At 43.8% G+C, this 17,669-nt stretch overlaps 2 protein-coding genes across 2 annotated transcripts in view; one reads left to right on the forward strand and one right to left on the reverse strand.

The window, feature by feature from the left end:
- nompB (intraflagellar transport protein 88-like protein nompB) overlaps positions 1 to 4,909 on the reverse strand; it is a 169,529-nt gene extending 164,620 nt beyond the window's left edge. The window contains exons 1-2 of the mRNA XM_065439849.1: positions 4,739 to 4,909; positions 4,597 to 4,659 (exon numbers count right to left, since the gene is read on the reverse strand). Of these exons, the coding sequence (XP_065295921.1) occupies positions 4,597 to 4,659; positions 4,739 to 4,834 (159 nt within the window). The 5' untranslated portion in view covers positions 4,835 to 4,909. The remainder of the gene's footprint in view (positions 1 to 4,596; positions 4,660 to 4,738) is intronic.
- Positions 4,910 to 5,208: 299 nt separating this feature from the next.
- LOC135908098 (NADH dehydrogenase [ubiquinone] 1 alpha subcomplex assembly factor 4) lies at positions 5,209 to 9,245 on the forward strand. The gene is made up of 3 exons (XM_065439850.2): positions 5,209 to 5,463; positions 6,083 to 6,168; positions 8,025 to 9,245. The coding sequence occupies exons 1-3, from the start codon at positions 5,313 to 5,315 to the stop codon at positions 8,463 to 8,465; spliced, it is 678 nt and encodes a 225-aa protein (XP_065295922.1). The 5' UTR covers positions 5,209 to 5,312; the 3' UTR covers positions 8,466 to 9,245.
- The last annotated feature ends 8,424 nt before the right edge of the window (positions 9,246 to 17,669 follow it).

Here is a 17,669-nt window from a genome sequence, read left to right on the forward strand (position 1 = left end):
TTTGAGGGTTTGGGTACACCACATTACGATAGCAATACTAAACGAGCGAATGGCGAAGCAAAAAACAAAAAATAAACGTGAGCTCTACTTTCAAGACTGTAATATTTAAAAATTATTGAACGCAGAACTTGAGTTACAAACTTGGCTTGTATAGAGAACCAATATGAATTGTAAAAGTTCAGGTGTCAATTGGAAATACTTTCTGGTGTTCCCATGTCTGTGTGACATTTCTAATATTTCAGTTGTCGTGTGTTACAATAAGAAGTTCTTGACGGGATGGATGAGTGGCATCAATTTTTTTAGCACTTTCGAAATGTAGAATAACGTACACAATGAAGTTCACGACGCAAGTCCTGGCTTCAGCATATGACTATCAAGTTGTTGAGGATGCTAAACACATAGCTTGCGGCCCCTTGTGTAAACCAGCTCGGTAATGTTGTGTAGTAAAAGAGAGCAAATACCATATTTCAACGTAAATAACGCGATCACGAATATATCACGAGGGGGACTTTCGGTCTGTCAGAAAAAGAAAAGAATTGCTTACTATAGAAATAAATATACCAACTTGGTTATTACTATGAAGCTCGGCAGAGACACTTAAGACTGCTTACGTGTGGGGATGCGAAAGCATTACAGGCCCTTTGGTGAAATGTTTTTATCCGCGCAATCTCTCGCCCGCTTTCTTGTAACTGCGCCTCCAAATGAAAGCGCGCCACACGTCTCAACGCACTCGCTTGCCCGCGAATAGTTCACAACTCGAAGGGCTAGTCAGCTGGTCATGAACGCGTTTTATTTTATACATTCATGACGTGGCGCCACCTCCTCCCCATTGGTGCACACGACAAGTGCATTGCACGCACCAGGCACAACCAGAACCGTGGAGCCGCGGCGGCCTCGGGGAAGCGTACTCGAATCTGGAGGTCCGCATTCAAATCCCACCAAAACCGAAACTGAGCAAATTTTATCTTCAAATCCGTTTATTTACTTTCTTTACAGGAGCCCCCCTTATAAATTTGACGTCAATCCGAGAATTTTTAAGTTTCTTTTTTTTTAACTCTTTCCGTCGACGGCCATGTTTGGTACCATCGCCCAGTGGCGACGCTGATGACGCCGGATTTTCGCGTAATGGGGCACATAATGCTTTCGCATTAAAGCAGGAATCAATCCCCAAAATCGGATGCCAGCTAGGCTTTATTCATCGTTACTTCGAAATGCCGTCGCAGAATAAAGGGAAAGGGAGAGTGCTGACGTAGTTGTCCCTGTGGGCGAGAACGGCGTTGTCGTCCATATAACAACCACCAAGGTTATATTGGACAAACCTCACTTCAGCAATGCTCGCGACACAATTGAACGCGGGCAAACTTTACGCGCACTGCGTGGTGGTGCACCGCGCCACTTCGATGGCCGTTCACTTGACGCAGCGCCTATATGGATCGTATCTCTCACGCCAATTAGCGGATAAACAATGATAATTAAAGGTTCATTACGCACTGACGTCACACAAGCTTAGTTTTATGGAGAGACCGTTCATGATTTTACCAAGCGAGGAAGTGCGATTGGCGAATCGTCCCGCCGATAGCTTTTCTCAAAGCCTGCGCAAAAAAACAAAACAATGCCGCAGTTTAGCTCGCAAGCCGAAGCATCCGTTGCGATAGCAATTAGTGCACAGCTATGCGAAATAGGGATAGCAGTTTTATCGGCCGTGTAAAAATGGAAACCATTCGCCTACTATACTTGTGGACAACTTTCTGCGGCTATGAAGGGAAAACTACGGAGGCAAAACGCTCATAAGGGAGAACGCTTCTGAAAAGAATCTCATGGTTTCATCTCCGTTACCTTAAGCTAGGGAAGAGAAAACATACACACCTTACCAGTAACAGTTAAGTAAGACAAAACACACCACTGAATGTGAAGATTAACTTATTTTGCGGCTTTTCTTTTCCGCCTCTGCGGAAGCTGCGTCAATTCAGCGTCTGTTCCAAGCAACCAAAAGCACGGTCAAAGGCTGGCGGACTACGGCAAATTTAATTAATGTGGGCTTCCCAACTTAAGTTATTTGTCACATAGTTACCCCCAGATATTTTATGCACGAAGTTCCGGTTGGTGAGGTATTGTCTAAAGGTGTATGTAAAGTCAAGCGGGTGTTTTCTCTGAGTGAACGAAACGTACTTTGTTTTAGCAGTGTTTAGTCTCATACCCCATGCCTTTGTACCACTTTTGAATAGAATGTAGAGTCACTTAACGTAAGTTGATCTGAACCGTTAAGCACTGATTTGTATATGACGCAGTCGTCTGCGAAAAGTCGTGTATGTACCGTCTGGTGAACACAGCATTGTATGTCATTGATATAAATTAAAAATGATATGGTGCCAAATCCGATCCTTACGGCAGATCAGAAGAAACACTCAATTCCTCAGAGGAACAGGAATTCACAGACAACACCCGCACGTGACGTCACTGCACTAACCCTTTAAAACTAACACGCCGAGGATGACGAGGCCGCCTTTGACGAAGATAGGTCCACCTATCGAAACGTTGGCCAGCCTGTCTGAGGCACTTCAACCCTGTTTTAAAAAAGTTTATACCACAGTGTGCCATTCCATCTGCCAGCCCCTTTCTTGTTTTTGGACTTGTTTCCTATTAGTAACGTAGCATGAAATGCAGGATATAACATCTTTATGAATACCATAAGCATGAAGTTAGGTAATTCGGCGAGGGGAGCAACATCAAAACCTTTGGAGTGATGGAAAAAGACAGCATCAATTTGGCCTCCTCTAGTAAGTTCGTTAGCAACGTCGTGCGTTCATTTTGCTAACTGTGTTGTGGTGACGAGCAGCGCTGTTGTCTGTGTCCATCTCCTTGTCCTGTTGTTTAGCGCTGTCTGCTGCTCGTAATCATGAACCAACCAGCCCAAATGATGTTGTGGTTGACAAGCCAGACCTGAAACCATGCTGTTGATGGCTCAAAAGATAGTTCTGTTCAAGGTGAGTAACCAATGGCTTTGTAAATTGTGTGCTCAAAGCCTTGCAACACGTGCTTGTGAGCGACACTGACCTGTAATTGTTCAGGTCTGACTTGGAACCGGATTTATGGATTGGCACAACATTGGTACAGCGCCAATCTTCGGGTATCAACGTATCAATTAACGTCATCAAAGACACCGTGGAGATTTTGTGCACTTATTTCGATGCCAAACACGCGTATCTGCGCAGAAAGGTTTTACTAATAAGGTCACGGCCAGTACACTTTTCGAGGTCAAGTTTGCGCAGTAGACATAAAATATCGTCTTCGGTTATCGTGATTTGCTGCATTGGGTCTTTGAAATCACGTGACGTGCTGGAAAGGGAGTGAAAGAAGCGGTCCTTGTGAATACCGTCTGAAAAAAACGTTGAATTCTCTCGCTATTGACGCAGGGCCTGTGATGATTCGATTTGATAGTTTAATATGTGAAGCCATTTGTTGTTCTCTAGATAGGTGATGCCAGAATATATGTGTGTTGTTCGCGCTGTGAACGATAGCAGTGTGGGGTGGGCCGGGCTAAATGAAATTTGTAGGTGGGCCAACTTAAAGTTTGTGGGTGGGCCAACTTTAATTTTGTAAGTAGGCCAATCGAAATTTGGACATGGGCCAAATTCAACTTGGGCGTGGACCATCTTGAAATTCTTACAGGAGCTAATTGAAATTTGGGGGTGGAGCAAGTTGAAATCTGGGGGGGGGGGGGGGGGCAATTGAATTTGGTGGTGGGCCAACTTGAAATTTGGACGTGGACCAAATGAAGTTTGGATGTGGGCCAACTGAATATGAAGGCAGACCAACTGAAATTTAGGGGTGGGCCAACTTGATTTTTGGGGTGGGCGAAGTTAAATTTGAGAGTGGACCTACTTAAATTTGGAGGTGGGATAACTTAAATTTGGGAGTGTGCCAACTTGAAATTATATGTGGTCCTCCTTAAATTTTGGCCTGGGTCAAACTGAAATTTGGGGGTGGGCCTACTGAAATTCGGGGTATACTTGCGCATACTATACATAGTATGCACGTGACGTCACATCCACTGCTGTCGTCTGCTTCTGCTACCTTCCACCATCTTGGGGTACCTTATCAACAGGCGCGCGCATAGGCCCATAAGTTCCCCAAGATGGCGCTGCCGTAAAGCGGAAGTCACGGAGCATCGTTGAATGACGTACGTGCATACTATGTATAGACAATTGCAGTGGATTTCCGCATTAATAACTTTTTTAACCGATGGCAAATAATAAACTTGCCAAGTGTTACATTGAACGACGTAGACATCAAAATGCTATCTTTCTGCGAAATGTGGGCAATAACAGCGCAGCGGTAAGCGCAAACATTTTTTTCGAAGAGTTTAAGCGAGATATGCACTTCCATGTACATACGAAAGATATGTTATACCGGTGTCACACGTACACTTCTGATCGCGATCGGCACCGATCCAGATCGAAATTCTTGACTGCGATTGGCTCTCTTTCGCATTTTGTGCAAAGGAGCCAATTACGACCGAGAAATTTGATCCGGATCGGGCTTGGTCGCGATCAAAAGTGCGCCGTGTGACACCGCGAGAACAGTGCGGCACCTTACCGGAGGTCTTCGACCGTAGCTGGTTCTAGAAGCATTCTGGAACCCTTCGTCTTGCGTAAAGCCCTGAAAAACAATGGAAGAAAAAATGCATATATTTCATATAGCAAAACAGATGCTGTGAGCGTGAGTGCGTCGAACTTACGTCAATGTCTAAAGAAGGATCGAATTCGTTGTAGCCTGAATATAGGTCATCGTCGTCTGACGGTACCAAATGCACTCTTTCCATAGTAACAGCCATCTCTGCGTCGGTTGATACGCGCCAACTGCAGAAATGATAATCGAGACCGCACAAAGCGCTGAAATGCACGACACTCGTGAGGAACGTCTGCTACATGTGTTGTTGCTTATTGTTGCCTAGCGACGATGCCTAGCGTCGTTGCTAAGCGACGGCTGGCCGCCTGTAGTTGCTAAAACTCTTTTCTTCGCAAAATAGAATCTCTGTTGTGCGTGAGTATCAAAGATGTAAACGGTGGAGTTATCTTGAACTTCGTAATGAAACGACGAAGTTCTAACTATCTTATATGAAGGTGTGCGGAAAGGCACTCGACGTCATCGCAGCCATCCTACGTGAAGCTTTTTATTTTTTTCATGCTTCATCAATCCGAGTCAATCCAGATAAGCGTGGCTTTGGCTTTTGGTTGCAGTCTGCAATAGCCATGTGTTCTCAAAAACTAAAATAAACAAGCAGTTTACCTTGCTAGTTTTAGGTATTTATTATGGGAAACCGGCTGGCGGCCTTCGTTAGCAAGCCCGTCAGGGATTTTAATATCGAAAACCGTGTAGACAAGGTTATCAGCGTCGGAAAACCCAAGGCGGCTCCTCGTCATCCGAGCGACGCCAAGCACGAACCCGAGACGGCGCTTGCCGGTAAGAACGTATTTCAGCGTGGAGATATGCTCGCGTTACTGTACTGTTGTGTTTCTAGGCCGCAGACCCAGGAAATAGAGCTGAAATTAGTTAAGTTGCCGTGGCTTTCCCAATTGCTAACTGCGTTTTTGTGATGTTGACCTTCAAATGAACTACAACGAGCTTTGCGCAAATTTATGGATGTCGCACAGCGCGTGTGGCTTTCTTGCTTCCACTGAATGAATAATCTTGTGGAGCGTGACAGAAGGAATGATGACAGATGCTTTTCCCTCACTTGTCATTGTTCTGCACAGTGACCTGCACTTCTACACCAACGTATTTTTAAAGTGTTTTGTAAATTTTAGAGCCCATGGCTGCATTGTTGTTAATCAAGCTTCGCAAAAAGATTGCGTGTTTTGGACCGCATCCTTCGCCAAACACTTAGCATCATTTTTTTTTTTTTTTTACCGGCTTCCTCCATGAAAAAGCACGCCGTTATGCTGTGTGTTTCTTTGAAGAGGGTGGGTAAAAATTAAAACAAGCGCGATCTCGCTGCGAAAATTGAGCGAGAACGAAGCACGTAAAATTTTTACAGCTTGTCTGCATGTCGCATAATTTGTCCCTGCTTTTACTCCCACAGATGCAAGCAAGGTGCTTGAAAAACGGGAGGATCTTTTGGAGCGTTTGAAAGGCGTGAAGGTGGTCTCGTCAGATCCGAAGTCGCAGGTACGATTCCTTTTGCCGGTCGCTCTTTTTGTCACATTTTGTTCGGAAGTGTGTGAAAGGAGTGTTCGTTGTCTGCCTATTTTGTGTCCACTGCAAAACGAAGTATTCTCCTAGCGATCTCCAATTACCCCCGACTTAGGCCAGCTAACTTCATCCTATGCCACCAATTTCGTAATTTTATCGCACCTTCTAGTTCTTAGCCATGCTAGACTGTATTCCTCTTTCTTTGACACCCACTCTGCAATGCTAACAGCTCTTGAGCCTGGCGTTCGTCATCGTTTTATATTATCATCAGCAGCAGTGTATTTATGGTGAAAGGATGGATATGTGGGCTGGTTGCTAATGCATATTAGAAAAACTTAGAGCGCTATGAACACACAGGACATAGAAAAAGAGCACACACCACACGCACCCTTGATCTGGAGCGCGTGTGGTTTGTGCTCCTTTTGTGCGTCTGTAGCATCCAAAAGTTTTTCTGATAGTTTATTCATGCCCGCTACAAGGGTCTCTTCTGGCAGTCTCAAATTACTAGGCATATGCGAATAGTGAAGTCTTCTAAATAAATAGAAAACCAGAAGAAAACACCCTTCAGATATTGAAACACTGCAGAAGCAAATCACCAGATGGGAGTAAATTGCTATAGTCATTGAAGAAGCAAAGTTTATGCTACATTGGCACACATAGTTTTAAATTGTGCAATTGTGACAAGATTGTCCAAGTGGTAAATTCCTTTGCAGAAATCGAGAAAACAAACGACTAAGCTGTCTACAGGCAGGGCATCCTTATGGATGACTGGAAATTATTGAGCAGTAGATAGGTACTCGATGTGTTTGCTCAACAACTGGCACCTCCGTGCACCAACTGTGCCTACCCAGCAGCAGAGTCATTCAGGACCACATGAATATGTAGTAGGACTAACAAACAAAATACTGTGAGACTTTGTTGCACATACAGATTGGTGGCTCCTGGCATTGACATGGTCCACCCGCATCCCTGTCCCAACTTCATCCACTGGAGAGTTGGACGCCCCAGGTGTAATGTCATGGATTAAAATTTTGCATTTGTGTCGATGTGACGAATAGTTCTTGAAACCCGTTAGGTTCAGCCCTTGCCTCCCATAGGATACAATGTACTCTATCTCTATGAATAAAAAGCTAACCAGAGCCAACCAGATTCAGTCAAAATTTACGACGTCGTGGCAAGCTAGTGTGAGAACTTACAAGGCAGCATCACCGCGTCTTTTATTCTTATGTCTTTTCTGAACTATGACGCCTCTTCTCATGGTACGAGTGGCCTTTTGGTTTTGTAGAATGGTAATTTACTAATACAGACCAAATTCTTTTTCTCTTCATTGTCCCTTTAACCTCCACTAGAATATCAAGTACCTGCAGGAGCTTCAATTCAGCTAGTTTGGGTTCTAGATTAGCATTTATGCCTTTAGCATCGCAAGGTACAGAAACTGCCTCAAACGAGGCAAGACGAGTGCCTTATACTCTCTCACTGTTTTTGCTTTTGAGTATCAATTAGCTTCGTGCACTCGTACAGCATTCTTGGTATAGCTCTGCAGCACTATTCTATGGCGATTACTTTTAGGGATACTTTCACTTTTGCGAGATTTTGCATGACTAGCACCAGGTGCGTCAGCCCCTATGGGCGACAGCATTTTTAGCACACCTTCAGGAACGCTGTCGCCCATAGAGATCAATGCATATGATGCTAGTCATGGGGAATCTCACGAGAGTGAAGGTATCCCTGGGAGTAATTGCCCGAGAATATTTCCCCCTGCTTTGTCACAATCTTCACCCATATTCTTCCTCTTGCTTTCGCATTTTTTTTTCTTCTTCTTCTCTGGTCAGGCACAACAAAGTACGCCACTTGAGTCGGGCCGGCCACTTCCACAGAGCCGGGCAGCACCGCAGCAGTACAAGTACGGCTTCTTCGAACCGAGTGTGGTGCCCCGGGGGCGACTGACGCTGCGCCAGGCAACGCAGCTGCTGGCCGATGCGAAGAATGACCCAAACACGTTCAGTCCCAAGGCCCTGGCTGCACAGTACAGCCTTGATGAAAAGGATTTGCACAACGTGCTGCGCTACTTCAGCGTCTTCCGCGTTCACTCTTGGGAGCGTACTGAGCGCGATGACCTGACCAGCATTGGCATGATGAAAGCCGCGCTACTTCAGACAAAGCAAGGCCCAGCTGCGAAAGAGAGATCAGACGGCACGGATGAGGAGGTCGCGAAAGAAGGTGAACAGAAAGTTGGCAAACAAGGCAGTAGGACGCTTGACACTAAGAAGTGATAAGTGCGACTAAGACAGAAGTTGAGTGTAGGACACTGTGAATGTGTGCATGTATGGATGATGTGGCAAGGGTAGGCATAAGTGGTACGTGTAGAATGTGAACGATGTAACTCCTGTAGAATATGAAGACCAGGCTTGGAAAATGTGAACATCCAAGACCAGGACAAGAACTAACAGAATCGATCGGGTGACAAGCAGTGCAACAAAGTCAATGATAATGAGATAATGCTTCGAAGCTGTAAAATGAATTGAGGGTCTTGTCTCCGCAATGGTGCACCGAAATGGTTCTAGATAGCAGTTGTGGAACTTGGCGGTAGTTGCCAATAGTTGATGGTAGCTAACAGAAGTGGGCCCAGTGACAAAGAATGCTTGCAGCTGGCTGGCCTGAAGAATATGTTTGTACTCTGTATTTGACAGGCACATCTGCAGCTGTCAGACTTTCTGTGGCACCACTCAAACTTACAAGCAGGTCAATGCACTTAATAACTGTAGGCCTTCGAAAGGACAAAACACACATAGTGCATGCTTTCAACTGGTTCATTTGCAGGTGCAAAAAGTGCACCTGCACTTCCCAATTTGATAGCTGTACTGTGCTAGCTTACAGTCAATGGGCAAGGCTTATTTTCAATACAAAGTTATGCGTATAAAAGAAAAATGTATCAGTCATCTAAATAAAACTGCTTTTTGGATGCCACGAGTGCAGTGCACATGATTGAATGTCATATGTATGTAAATATGTACTTGATGACAGGGTTTCAAATAAACCATTTGAAAATATGCTTTCTTTCACCTGTGTGTGTCATCAGCACTTCTGTGTTCGTAATGCTCAACCAATGTGCCCAACTACCTGTATTGATCACCAAAGTTGTTTGGCCGTCTAAGTAAGGGCTAGTGCCTTCCTTGCCGTCAACACGAGCCAAACCTTAGCAGTGACGTTAGGTAGTACTTGGTACCACTATATACCAAGTGTGTACACTCATGTTGATTTTTAGGCTTGTAAAAAAAAAAAAACCGTTGCAGAAGTCTTACATACGACTCGTATGCTAACTAGAACTGGGTAAGAACACGAGAAAAGGGGTAACCACATTCAAGTATTAAATGGAGGAAACTATGAGATTGCAGCTCGCCTACAAAAGCCGTATTTACGCTGAAATAAGACTGCACCCACTGGTCATTTATGTGGGAATAGGTGGCTCAGGCAGTTAGCGTGAAGTGGTGCCATGCTGGTGGCAGTTAAGGAAAAAATTTGGAGGACGCTTAAGCTTCGCCTTTAAAAGCGGAATGTGATGGCATTCAAAGATCCCCAACTGCTTTTAACGCTTCCCGGCAAATGCAGCTTATTTACCTGTAATGTTTACTGGGAAACGCTGGTGGCGAACGCTATGCACGAAGGCGAGCTGTCTAGTCGGGCCGGTCTCCTGTTACTGTTTACTACTTCTAATATTTCATTCTGAGAAAGTTTAACATACAAGGCATGTGCTGTTGGTGTTCTTTTTCTCTACATGGCATTTATTTTTGGCCTGTCAATCTCAAAATTTGGAGAAATAACTCTGTAAAGAATGAAATACAAGTTATGAGCAACTTGGGTGATAAAGAGTGGTTGGGAATGCATGCTTTGAAATGATTTTTGCCAAAAAGACGGTTGGCGAGGTATGCCAACGCAGGATTTTCTGCAACACTGCACCCTTAACGCTGTTGCACAAAATCACTACACCACTTCGGATTGATGACACATTCTTTCAAAACTACATTCTCATAAATTTTGAGGTGAGAGGTTGATTAATAGGACAGATGGTGAAGGCCAAACTTGCTTTTCCTTTTTTGAGGTGAAACCTGAATGCTTGTACGTTGGTGTGATGGCATGGATGTAATGTTTCATACTTGGCTGTTGCCCTGCAGCAAAAGTTCTAAAAACTTGCCAAGTCCAGTGTTTTATGCTCTAGAACACACTGTAGTCCATTTCTACAGCTAAAAAAATGTGCTAGGCCCAAGCAAACATCGTAACCTCCCTTTCTACTTGTACTACATGTTCCTGCTCAGTCACCTTGCAGGTCAAGCTGTTTGGTCATGAAAAAAGAAAGATCAGTAGGCAGCAGTCTGTTTCATTGGTGTTCTTAGTCGGTTTGCTTATTTTGCAGCTGTGTATTCAGGAATGATCTATCAGTTTTAAAGCCACAGCGGCAGAAACCATCGAAGATGATTGTCAGCGTCAGCAATAACTTTCTTCGGTGGCGTGCTGCATATCCCCATGCCATCTGTGCCATGGAACCTTACGGGCACATCAGCACACAAAGTGGCAACCTTGCTGCTAACCACAATGCTGAATGATACCATGACACAGTATACTGTAATTACTGCAACTTTGTTGAACCTCCGTAGCAACCCCCACTATCCCTATCCTGGCTGCAACCTTACTGCAATGTCTGTCTATCCATCAAGAGGCAGTGCTCGACACGGAGGTGTCTGCTGCAGGTGAGGTGCGATCAGTTTATCATATTTAAGGCTACGTACGCACTCGTTGTGTCACCTTTCCACGTCCATTAAGGGGGATCGACCAAGAATGGGCACTGCCATACCTATACCGCATACGCAGTGCCGATCAAAGTTCAGGCACATCCCCAGTTGACCCATGTGGTCTGCTCGGCAAGACCGCACCCAGCGCTTACCCTGTGGCCCGAATTTGACTCTCCTCCCATAAATGGCCAGAAACACACACACTGCAAAATGGGCGGAAGAGCCAAAGAAAATAGAGAAAGAAGCTTTAATGACATGCCGGAGATGTTAGCCCGACATGCTACTCCAGGTGCTCGGTGATATATACAGTGATAAACACTTAACAGCACGTAGTCACACACATATGTACATACATACACTATAGAGATATTTACAAAGTTTCGTTAAGGCTCGTGGCACGCCAGAACATCAGCAGCACTTTCATGGCACATAACGCACAGGTGGTGCTTTGCCACGGGCCGAGAAGGTGCTGTAATGCCAAGCACGAGTCCCGTTGAAGGTGCAGCGCCGCCTTCAAAAACTCTCCGACATGTAGTGGCAGCAGTTGCACAGAACGTGTTGCAGGTTTTCAGGGATGTTACATCCACAGCACATTGGCGAGTCCGTGAGTTGAATCTTACACTTGAAGTAATCTGTGTAGGCCACGTTCAGTCCTATACAGTGAAGGCATGCTTGGTCTTGTCTGTTGAGGCCTCGTGGCATGTGAAAGTCACATGATGGATCTATTTTGTATAGGGGTCCATACTGGTAGCTGGAATCTGTCCAGAGGGATCGCTGGAGATGCCAAGCACGTGCAGATATCAGCGTCAACACGCCTTTTCTCGAGAAAGTTATGTGGACCATTTCTCTTGAAGTGTCATGTCCAGCTTTGGCAGCACAGTCAGCCTGGACGTTGTCTTGTATTCTGCAGTGGGCTGGTAACCACTGCAGCACAATGCTGTGATGCAGTTTGCAGGCTTTATTTACATAGCCATCTGATGTCCATTACGAGTTCCTGCGTGCTTGGCAACTTTAGGGATTGCAGGGCTGCTCTTGAATCAGTGAAAATTGCCCAAGACTCGTATACCTGGTCGATAATGTAAATGAAAGCGGCCCGCACTGCAGCTAGTTTAGTTACTGTAGCTGAAGTGCGGTGACCGAGTGGCAGAAATGGTAACACTTGCAGACGGAATCCACACACCAATGGCACATGGTGTAGATGTAACGGAGCCATCAGTGTAAACATGACGATGAGCCCTGTAGCTGGTGTTAACATGCTCTAGAACAAAGTATGTCAGCGCTGGATTACGAGTATTTCTCTTGCTCTTGAACCCACGCACGAAAGTGACAATAGACGACAAAGGAATTTTTCACAGTGGTTCCGTCGACATAGAAGGGCTTTGATAATTCAGCAGGAGCAAGCTCTGCACCGCAGCATTGCTGCCTGAAGCAAGTGGACGATCCGGCACTCTGGTGGCAAAGCGCATGTGTACTCTAAGCAACTCCTGCTGCAGAAGCACTGGAACCGATAGGCTTCTGCTTTCTGCAAGGGTTCCTACACTTGATGTGTTTTTGGTAGGCCGAGGCACACCCTCAAGACTTTTGTTGGAGATCGTGTAACCTCAAGTGTCAGACGCATGGAAACGAGGCAGCCCGAAGTGTTCGCTCACTGAGGCTGGCATTCTTCATGCTAGCGTTGCGACAGCGAGTGTTTGAGGTCATCAAGTCGGATTTGTTCATGTGTGCTGGTGCGCGAGACCGTGCTTGTTAATTAGTGAACGAGTCCTTTCTGCACTTTATACAGCTAATGAAACTATGAACCTTACTTGGTGTAGCTGTCCGATACATTGCTATTTCTACCAATGCTTCACCTTTTCGAGCGAAACTGCAACCTTTTAGTTCAAAGACGAACACACTAGCGCCAGTGTTGCAAACTATATGAAGCTTGCTGTGGTGCTTTGACGTCAAATATCTGCAGATTTTTATTCAATGCTCACGCATGATGCAAAGTATATGCAGTCACAGTATATCTCGGCTATCATGCATAACATTTTTAAAGAAACACAGGCCATTTTACACAAAGATAACCAAGTGCATATTGTTTTGCAGTTGAGTAGAGCAGCCACCACTAAATTTGTTGTTAAAGCCATTCAATTTAATAATCGCAATTGGCTATTTTTTGTTTATAACTGCTCTGAATGGCATGCTGTCCATGAAGAACTTGTAGGAAATTGAAAGAAAACTTAAGTTGGCATGGTTTCAGCTAGGTAATTCTTGCGCATTTATTTTTTCCATCTGATAAAGAATTCCTGCAGAAAATGACAAGATATCACGTGACTAACCGTTCAACCGCATCAGAAAGCAGCACCCCCAAACAAGCTCCACAGGAATTGGTGGCAGAGCTGGTGCCTTTTCTGGCGTGCCCCACCCACAACACACGGTGCCTTGGTGTTCATAAACAAAGTCCCTATCACTGGTGGTTGACGCGTCGTGGTAGAGCGCACTCACTAATTCCTGTGGAGCATGTTTGAGGACACTTCTTTTTGATGTGGGTGGACAGGTGGACATTGGCCTTAGTGAGATTAGAAGAACTAGGGAGGCTTACATATTACTGAATAACGGCCATGTCCTCTGCTATAGAGGTCTCCCAGATAAGAAGCAATACGGCGTAGGATTCCTAATCCATAAAGACATAGCAGGCAACATTGAAGAATTCTACAGCATCAACGAGAGGGTAGCAGTAGTCATAATTAGGCTCAATAAGAGGTATAGATTAAAGGTAGTACAAGCCTATGCTCCAACATCCAGTCACGATGATGAAGTAGATCAGTTTTATGAAGATGTCGAATTAGCGATGAGAAAAGTACAAACTCAGTATACTGTAGTAAGGGGCAACTTCAATGCAAAAGTGGGGAAAAAGCGTGCTAGTGAACAAGCAATTGGAAACTATAGTGTTGATTCTAGGAACGCTAGACGAGAGATGCATAAGCTACGAATATTGAACAACTTTTTCAGGAAGTATGAAATTGATTTCATACTTTCTGCTGATCCCAGCATAGTGCAGGATGTAGAAGTGTTAGGTAGGATAAAGTGCAGTGATCACAGTTTAGTGAAGGCTAGGATTCACGTCAATTCGAAGAGAGAAAGAACAAAATTGGTCAAGAAGAAACAGTTCAACCTTGACGCAGTAAGGGTAAAAGCAGACAAATTCAGGCTGGTACTTGCAAACAAATATGCAGCCTTAGAACAGAGAGATAGTGATGACATAGAGTTAATGAATGAAACTGTAACTAGATCGGCTTCAGAGGCAGCAATTGAAGTGGGAGGCAATGCACCAAGGCAACCAGTAGGCAAGCTCTCCCAAGTAACAAAGGACCTTATAAAGAAACGACAAGGAATGAAAGTGTCCAACTTAAGAGATAAGATCAACAAGGCGAAAATAAGGAATACTTTAAATTATAATGTGAGAAAGACTGAAGAAGCCATAAAAGATGGAAGCAGCCAGAAATCAATGGGGAGAAAGCTTGGCATAGGTCAAACCAAGATGTATGCACTGAAAGATAAGCAGGGTAATATCATCAGCAATCTCGAAGGTATAGTAAAAGCAGCGGAAGAATTCTTTACTCACCTGTACAGTACCCAGAGGGGTCAGGATACCTCCAATCGAAGCAGTAATGAACAGGTTGCAGTAACACTCCTCCTATAACTAGCGATGAGGTCAGAAGGGCCTTGCAAGGCATGAAACGGGAAAAAGCGGCAGTAGAGAATGGAATAACAGTTGATTTAATCAAAGATGGAGGAGACATAATGCTTGAAAAACTGGCGGCTCTCAGTACAAAGTGTCTGTCGACTTTAAGGATCCCAGAAAACTATAAGAATTCAAACATTAAACTGATCCACAAAAAAGAAGACATTAAAGAATTGAAATATTCTAGGCAGATTAGGTTACTCCCAGTATTATATGAAATATTCACCATGATAATTTGCAATAGAATAAGGGCAACACTGGGCTTTAACCAACCAAGGGAAAAGGCTGGCTTCAGGAAGGGATACTCTACAATGGATTGCATCCATGTAAATAATCAGGTCATCGAGAAATCCGCAGAGTACAATCAGCGTCTCTCTATATGGCTTTCGTAGATTACGAAAAGGCATTCGATTCAGTAGAGACACCAGCAGTCATAGGTGTATTACATAATCAAGGAGTACAGACCACTTACATAAATATCTTTGAAAATACCTACAAAGATTCCACAGCTACCTTGATTCTACACAAGTAGGAAGATACCTACAAAGAAAGGGATGAGTTACAACAAATGATTGAGGACCTTAACAAAGAGTGTGCAGGAGTGGGGTTCAAGATTAATATCCAGAAGACAAAAATAATGATCAATAGCCAGGCAAGGGAGCAACAGTTCAGGATCACCAGTCAGACCCTAGAGTCTGGAAAGGAGTATGTCTACAAAGATCCATTAATCTCAGGGAACCCTGACCATGAGAAGGAAATTCACAGAAGTATAAAAATGGACTGGAACTCATACAGCAGACATTTTCATATCCTAACTGGAAGCTTACCATTATCATTGAAAAGGAAAGAGTACAATCAGTGCATTTTACCGGTGCTGACATATGGGACAGAAACTTGAAGACTGACAAACAAGCTTGAGAACAAGTTAAGGACCCCGCAAAGAGCGATGGAACGAAGAATGCTAGGCATAATGTTAAGAGACAGAAAGAGAGTGGTTTGGATCAGAGAGCAAACGGATATAGCCGATATTCTAATTGACATTAAGAGAAAGAAATGGAGCTGGGCAGGTTGTGTAATGCGCAGGTTAGATAACCATTAGACCATTAGGGTTACAGAATGGGTACCAAGAGAAGGAAAGTGCAGTTGAGGATGGCAGAAGACTCGTGGAGCGATGAAATTAGAAAATTCGCGTGCGCTAATAGGAGTTGGTTGGTGCAGGAGAGGGGTAATTGGAGATTGCAGGGAGAGGCCTTCATCCTGCAGTGGACATAGTAGAGCCTGACGATAATGATGAGGAGGACTGGTTAGTCACGTGATAATTTCCATTTTTTGCTGCTTTTATTAGCCAGAAAAAATAAATGGGCCAACAGTACCTGGCGCAAAACATGCGTTTTCAAGTTTCTTTCAATTTTCCACAAAATTTTCATTGACCATACCATTCAGAGCAGGAATTAAGAAAATAGCTAACTGGAATTAATAAACTGAAAACATCATAAAGAAATTACTGGCGGCTGCTCTACTTGACTGTGAACAATATGCACTTCGTTATCGTCACATAGAATGGCACGCCTTTGTTCAAAATGCGATGCACGATAGCTGGGACACCCTGTATAAACAAGCGATGATATGAACGCAACATGTAAATGTTTACTGACTGTTGCGTAAGTAAGAGCATTAGGTATGCACGACTCTTCTGAGTAACCGGCTACTTCATTCATGCTCATACAACTGTATTTACTAGCATAATGATCACCCCTTTCTTCCAGAAAAGTTTGCGCAAAGTTGGAAGTGCGTTCATTATCATGGTAAAATTTGGAGCAAGTTATGTTTCTTTGCAGCCACCTTTAAAAAGTAGAATACATTGTACAAAATGCAGCAGAACAGCAGCCAGATCAGAGCTGTTTTGCCTTGCCATAGCACCAGGTCGGACACCTGGCACACGCAGGCATCTAATCCAGTGCTACAGCATGGCAAAACGCCTCAGCTCTGGTGCATTTTTCACGAACTGCAGGTTACTGTTTGTGGCTCATATAAGAAATTTAATTTTGCTATTGTACTCTTAATTTTTTTTATCTCTCCCTATTGTTTCCTCTGTCCTGAGAGCACAAGACAGTGTCATTCAGGCCAGAGCACTTAAAAGCATCATTGCTTTGGCGGGCTAATAAAATGTTTGATTGTATGTTTTATGTTCTAATAAAGAATAATCGGGCACCGGATCGTATCGTGTGTCTTCTACATTACGGCAACAAGTTTTGGGTGCGATAATTATGTGAGGAAAAGAAAAGCTTGCTTTTTGATTGGAAAAGTAAGGGGGTGCATTCGTTACACGAGTAAACACGGTATTTTACACACAGACGCAGTTTTACTACGCACTCAGTTTAATACCATTATCCCTGGGGGCTTGACTTGCCCGTTTCGTCCCCCAGAATGGGTCAGAAAGTATCTGTCACTTATAATGAGGACAGACAAAAATGGAAATGGAAAATAAAAAGCTTTGCTAAACAGCTGTAAGCATAAGGTTGCATTAAATGACAGATTTTAACTAAATAAAACTTGTCTACTTACATATGCGGAGTCTGAGATTGGCTAAAATCTGTGCATGCAATTCAAATTTCATAACATGCATTAATATAGCCTACAGAAAGGAAGTTGCATACATTAAAAAAAAAAAATATGGGGTCGCATATTATTTATGTAAACAACACTTTCATTTCTCCAATGTCACAATTTATAATCATCACTTAAACATTATTAAATGTTTCTTTGTTTGAAATCCTTTGGTTTTCCTTGTTTAAAAATTTAAATGGTTACATTCTTCTACTACAGTTCCCCAGCCAACAACCCTACAAATGCTGGCTTTTTGACCATTCTTCCGTAGTTGAGGGAAAAGCCAACAAATAAAAACAATTACAAAATGATGTGGTGTTGGGCTGGCTAGTAATCTTCAGAACAAGGAGCGCTCC

The sequence above is a fragment of the Dermacentor albipictus genome, chromosome 5 (genome assembly GCF_038994185.2).
Source record: "Dermacentor albipictus isolate Rhodes 1998 colony chromosome 5, USDA_Dalb.pri_finalv2, whole genome shotgun sequence".
Lineage (NCBI taxonomy): Eukaryota > Metazoa > Arthropoda > Arachnida > Ixodida > Ixodidae > Dermacentor > Dermacentor albipictus.

Bases quoted from the DNA above. Each gene is read 5' to 3' on its own strand.
- LOC135908098 (XM_065439850.2), top strand. From the start codon at position 5,313: ATGGGAAACCGGCTGGCGGCCTTCGTTAGCAAGCCCGTCAGGGATTTT. The intron at 5,464-6,082 runs GTAAGAACGTAT...TTACTCCCACAG, and splicing joins ACCCGAGACGGCGCTTGCCG to ATGCAAGCAAGGTGCTTGAA. The intron at 6,169-8,024 runs GTACGATTCCTT...TTCTCTGGTCAG, and splicing joins CGTCAGATCCGAAGTCGCAG to GCACAACAAAGTACGCCACT.